The sequence below is a fragment of the Papaver somniferum genome, chromosome 7 (assembly GCF_003573695.1).
Source record: "Papaver somniferum cultivar HN1 chromosome 7, ASM357369v1, whole genome shotgun sequence".
In the NCBI taxonomy this organism is placed as follows: domain Eukaryota; kingdom Viridiplantae; phylum Streptophyta; class Magnoliopsida; order Ranunculales; family Papaveraceae; genus Papaver; species Papaver somniferum.
The window spans coordinates 164,645,830-164,651,829 of NC_039364.1; the positions used below are offsets into that span (position 1 = coordinate 164,645,830).

The following is a 6,000-nucleotide window of genomic DNA, read 5'->3' on the forward strand; positions in this document are numbered from 1 at the left end:
TTCATCAGTGAAAACATCCAAACATGTCGCAGAAGACATGTAACACACAATGCCGTGTGACTTGTCTAACGATACCTAACTTTGGTCAGTCCCTAGTGTATTATTTTACTCTGCATCTCCAGTATTGACCTTGCTCGAGACTTAGGGTTTCAGTAAAACTCGCAACTGAATTGACTATTTGCAGAGATAAGTGCATGTCGTATCTTGTATATAACTCCGAGATTTAGGGTTTGACACTTGCGCAAATATTTCTCCCATTCCTGAGCTAGTTTCATCGCAGAAGAAACTTCGATTGACATACCTTTCATCACTATGTCTAGCGATAGTACTTATTCTCGAAACGAACTTCAGTCGAATCATGAAATAGAAGCGTCCATCTCGGTAAGTTGTATATCTTCTTGGTCTCTGTTTGATCACGGTTATTGATCATAGGAAAAATGATTTGTTGCAGGATAATCAGAAGAATCCTTCTTTTCATAATTCGAGGCCCAGGAGGACTGTTAGGGCTCCTTCCCGGTATAGATCGGTTCATGTTGGGGCTGGACCATCCGTAAGTAATCTTATAATTCTCGAAGTTTTATCGTGCTCCATTCTGATAAAACTAACCACTTACTCATTTCGTCGCAGGCGGATGTTCGTGTCGTTGTTGATGCTAGAAGGAGAAGGAATGGAAAGTCCGTGACTGTAGTTGAGGTTGAAGATAGCAGCAACCAGGTATGTGAAGCCTCTGCAGAATCCGTAGAGGCTGGAGACGGGTTCGTGGCTATCCAACAGCTGGACTCTTGTTTGAAGCTCCTTTGATCAACACTTCCCCGGACAATGAGGCAGTCGGTGGATTCTTCATTCCCAAGTGTCATGCGCCTCTATACACCAAGAATTGGAAAAAGTCTGGGCATATTGCTACGACCGAAGTGTGGAAAGGTTTTCTACCAACCCTCCTGACTACAGTTGCAGGGATGTTGCCGATCATTGAGGAGATGGAACATATGTATCTGCAAGATGTCAAGAATCAAGAACTGCACAGGTGGGATGAGATGATTTCGAACTGTGAGACATTGCGGTTCAATGTAGGCTGGCTTCGTCGTCGGCTCGAGATAATCAAGATTCATAAGGCGGCGGAGGATCCTGATGCGATTTATGTGACCACTGCTTTATTGGAGGAGGAAAAGATGCTGGCTTTGGAGTCGGCGAGGGTCGAGAAGGAAGTCGAGGATTTGAAGACAAAAACCAAAATTTTCCAGAAGAAACTTGACAGGGTTTCTTATAGAGATTATCCATTGTTGGACGGTTTGCTCTAAGTGATTATTCGAGAGAATTTAAGTGTAGGTTTTTGATAAGGTAGGATAATATGAGAGAAATTTTGTTCAATTGATGGATGTTTAATGAACAAACGAGCATCTTGCATGCTCTTTGAAGGAAATAAATTACATTTGAGATGTATTTGAATAAAGATTAATTATATGCTGTTGATCAAGCATAATAGTCCTTGAGCCATTTGTTGTTGATAATATTTCCTTCCTTTCCTCCACTGACTGCTAAGATTTTGTAGTATCCACTAGACGCTGCTTTGGTGATAACATACGGGCCTTCCCACTTCGGAGAGAATTTGGGAGCAAACATGTCTTGTTGAATGTGTTTTGCTGTCTTTAATACCAAATCTCCTACTTGGAAAGTTCGAGGTTTTACCATTTTGTTGTAAGATCTAGATATTCTCTGTTTTTAAGCCTCCACATACTTTTCTACTTTGGTTCTCCTTGATTCGAGCATGTCCAGTTCAACAACTCTTGACTTGGACACTTCAGCTTCATCCTATCTTATTCCACTGGTCTCTGCAATCCTTGCTGAAGGAATTTTTATCTCAGCTGGGAGTATAGTATCAGCCCCATAGACGAGTGAATACGGTGATGTTCCAATCGAGCTTCTTGGTGCAGTTCTATAATCCCACAAAGCCATGGGTAATTTCTCATGCCACGATCGTGTATTATCATGGATTGTTCGACTGATAATCCAGATCAAAGTTTTTTTGGTACTCTCTGCTTGACCATTTCCTTGGGGATAGTATGGTGTGGAGAAAATCTGTTTGATCTCATACTCCTTGAGAAATTTTTCGACATCCTTGTTGGAGAAAGGAGTCCCATTATCTGTGATGATATGTTTGGGGATGCTGAATCTACATATAATGTGTTCCTTGATGAAGGCTACAATAGTTACCCCTGTAGTACCTATGAGTGGGATTGCTTCGACCCACTTAGTGAAATACTCAGTAGCTGTGATGATGTATTCATGCTGCTTTGAGGATGCTGGATTGATCTTTTCGATGATATCAAGTCCCCAACTATAGAAAGGCCATGGACTATTCACAGAGTGTAATGGAAGACAAAGAGTATGAATAAGGTTATCGTGGACCTGACATTGATGACATTTCTGAACGTACGCAGCTGCATCATCTTCCATAGTCGGCCAGTAATACTTCTCGTGAATTTGAAGAAATAATTTCTTTTCCCCCTGATGTTCTCCTTCATGAGTTTCTTTCAGGACTGTCGGAATTTCATCTCCGGCCAGGCATCTCAAAAAGTCTTCTCCAAAGCTTTTGCAGTACAAGATCCCGTCAAGAAAGACAAATTTCTTAACTTTCTGAATGAGTTTGATTGCATCTTTCTTTGTTGGTGGTGATTTGTTGTCTCGGAGGTATTCAATGTAAGGCCGCCTCCAGTCCCCGGTGTGATGAAGTGTCAGGTCCTCTAAATGATGAGGAGGCTTCTGACAATTAGGACAAGATCCTTGCAAAGTTCTTGACTGCGCTTCCATGGAGGGCCAGTAATACCCGAGTCTCTGAAGTCTTCTATAAAGTGTTATCACTAGTGTCTGTCCACATACTTCTTGATGCACACTTTCGAGCCTTTCCTTTGCTTTTTCATCGCCAAGGAACCGTGATATAGAGGCATTAGGGTTGTGATGGTATAAGGCCCCGTGGAGCAGGAAGAAGTTTTTTAGCTCTTTAAGGCTGTATGTTCCTTCTGCAACGGAACTGCTCAGTTCATGAATAATAGGTGCTTTCCAGTCGTTTGCTTGAGCATCTTCAGTTTGATTAAGCCACATAGATGATACAGCTCGTCTCTGAACTATGATAGCTTTCTCTGACCCTTCGAATTGCAACTTGGAGGCGAGGGTTGCCCAGCAATCAGCATGTCTATTGTTGGTCCGGCCAGTGTCAGTGACAGTTGCATCAGCGAAATGGGTTAGGATTCGCTGCGCTTCATCCCTGAATGGAGCAAGCGTTATCTCCTTAAGAGAGTATATCCCATTTATTTGATTGACCAGCAGTTTTGAATCTCCTCTGATCTCCAGATGTATCGCTCCTACCTGTTTAGCTAAGGATAATCCTAGCAAGAAGGCTTCGTATTCTGCTGAGTTATTTGTACAGTGGAAATCTAGCTTAAATGAATGTGAGAATACTTCACCAGATGGAGAGACCAAGACTATGCCCGCTCCTCCAGTATCGTTGCTAGGAGTAGCAGATCCATCAAAGTACAACAGCCACGTTTTTTCCTTGACGACTGAAATTTCTGGGAATTCACCTGGTACATCGTCTTGTAGTGTCGTGGAATCTTCCCATGGAAAGGCATCCAGTAGATCTGCTACCGCTTGACCTTTGATTGCTTTGTGAGAAACACATACTATGTCTAACTCTGACATCTGAAGCAGCCATTTTGCAGGTCTTCCTATCAAAGCAGGTTTCGAGAGTAAAAACTTGATGGGATCATCTTTGGAGACAAGCACGACCCTGTTAGATAGCAAATAATGTCTGAATCTATGTATTGCATGGGCTAATTCCAGGCACGTTCTTTCAGCTTTCGGGTATCTGAGTTGAGCATCTTTCATGGTTCGGCTGAAATAGTAGATTGGATATTCAACGCCTTCTTCATATTCTTGAGCTAGCAGTGCCCCAATAGCAACATCACTGGAAGCCGTGTACAATATCAATGGTCATCCTTGTAATGGAGATCTCATGACTGCGGCGGATAAAAGTATCTGTTGTATCTTTTGGAATGCCTCCTGCTGAACAACCGTCCAGGCGAAATTTTCTCCCTTCTTCAGCAGAGGAGTGAACGAAGCAATAAGTTGAGCCAATCCTGGTATGAAGCATCTGATGTAATTTACCTTGCCCATGAAACTCTGTAGTTCCTTCACAGTGCGTGGAGGAGGCATGGTAGTATGGATTTTGCTTTGTCAGGATCGACTTTGATCCCTTCAGCAGTGACAAGGAATCCCAGAAACTTCCCAGAAGAAACTCCAAAAGCGCATTTCAGGGGATTCATCTTCACTTTGTATTCCCTGCATCTTTCGAAAACTTGCCTTAGAACTTCTAGATGCGATGCTCGAGCTTTCTATTTCACCACAACGTCGTCGACATAGTCTTCTACTTTCTTATGCATCATATCATGAAATATTGTTGTCATGTCTCGTTGGTAGGTAGCACCTGCATTCTTCAGTCCAAAGGGAATCACAGTGTAGTGAAACTTCCCAATGGGCGTGCAGAATGCGGTTTTGGCAGCATCATGTTCAAACATCTTGATCTGATTGTATCCACTGTAACCATCCATGAATGAGAACATACCGTGGCTGCTGGTCGCATCGACGATCATATCAATGTTGGGTAAAGGAAAATCATCCTTTGGGAAACACTTATTCAGGTTCCGGAAATCTACACAACATATGATTTGACCATTTTTCTTCTTAACTGGGACAACGTTGGCCAGCCATGTTGGATGTTGGATATGCTTGATAAATCCTGCTACTAGCAATTTCTGAATTTCGACTTTGATTTGTTCCTCGACTTCATGTCTGAACTGTCTAGGTGGTTGTTTGATAGCTTTGGAGCCAAGAGTGATATGCAGATGGTGAGTGACCATTTTGTCGTCGAGACCAGGCATTTCTTCGTACGTCCAAGCAAAGATATCCCGATACTCTTTCAGCAAATTTACTAGGCATGTTCGTTCCTCCAGTGATAGTGCAGAACTGATTAAGATTGTTCTTGGGTCTTCTTCTGTGCCGATGTTAATTGTTTCAAGATCATCAGTAATATAATTCGTGCCATCTTGCAACTGTTGCGGAGCATCTTGAACCTCATTATCAGGCGATTGCTCGATCTGGCATGATTCATTAGAGCGGGGAGACTCTTGATCAATCTCCCCTATTAATTGATAATCTTTGCGCCGCCGATAAATGACCCTCCCTTCTGCATCATGGATGGTCATAAAATTGGATCCTGGAGTCGTGACTTGATCCTTGCGGCGTTTGACCGGTGTAGCAGGTGATTTGACTGGTTCTTTCTATGGAGATAGTGATAACGCATCAGCAGCTTCAATAGTTTTCCAACTTGGAAGTGGAGTACTGTAGACCTTCTTAGGAGGTTCAGGAATGTTCCTCTAGGATTCAATAAATTCAGCATCGTAGGCCAGAGCGTAAGGAGATGATGAAGCGGTTCTGCGAACAATCTTGTTGTTGAGTAAAGCCTTCATACATTGATGGTAGGTTGATGGGACCACCTTGTTGTCATGGAGCCACGGTCGCCCGAGTATCATGTGATAGTCAGGTTCTTGTTCAATCACATGAAACTTCACTTTCGATTGAATTGTCCCTACCCTCAAATATATATACGCATATCCATATGTATGGCTTTGGCTTCCTTCAAATCCTGTCATTAGAATGGGATGGCGAATGATTTTACCTTGTGGGAATCTGTCCATCCTGAGAGTCTTCATAGTGACGGTGTTTGTGGAGGCGCCTCTGTCAACGAGAGCCCTCCTAAATTTGGTGCCTTTGATGAAACCAGTTACGTACAACGCCCGATTATGTCCTTCATCTTCCATGCGATCTTCTTCTCCAAAAAAGATATTGTCGATCGAATGTTCAGACACCAGGGAGACTTCTTCAACTGCTGGGGTTGGTGGAGTTATTTGCACGTCAGATGGTATCTGGCTGAGTGCGGAAAACGTG

At 42.9% G+C, this 6,000-nt stretch overlaps 1 protein-coding gene across 1 annotated transcript; it reads right to left on the reverse strand.

Annotated features, from left to right (window-relative positions):
• Nucleotides 1-1,809: 1,809 nt before the first annotated feature.
• On the reverse strand, nucleotides 1,810-3,882 carry LOC113295494. The gene is made up of 3 exons (XM_026543825.1): nucleotides 3,486-3,882; nucleotides 2,600-3,404; nucleotides 1,810-1,999 (listed from the first exon to the last, which is right to left on the reverse strand). Exons 1-3 carry the CDS (start codon nucleotides 3,880-3,882, stop codon nucleotides 1,810-1,812), a joined length of 1,392 nt encoding a protein of 463 aa, XP_026399610.1.
• Nucleotides 3,883-6,000: the final 2,118 nt, after the last annotated feature.

Excerpts from the sequence above, each read along its gene's own strand:
- LOC113295494 (XM_026543825.1), bottom strand. The coding sequence starts at position 3,882 with ATGAAAGATGCTCAACTCAGATACCCGAAAGCTGAAAGAACGTGCCTG. Across the intron at positions 3,405-3,485 it reads CAACGATACTGGAGGAGCGG|AATACGAAGCCTTCTTGCTA; the intron begins GCATAGTCTTGG and ends ATAACTCAGCAG. Across the intron at positions 2,000-2,599 it reads GTCTTTCTTGACGGGATCTT|TCGAACAATCCATGATAATA; the intron begins GTACTGCAAAAG and ends CTGGATTATCAG.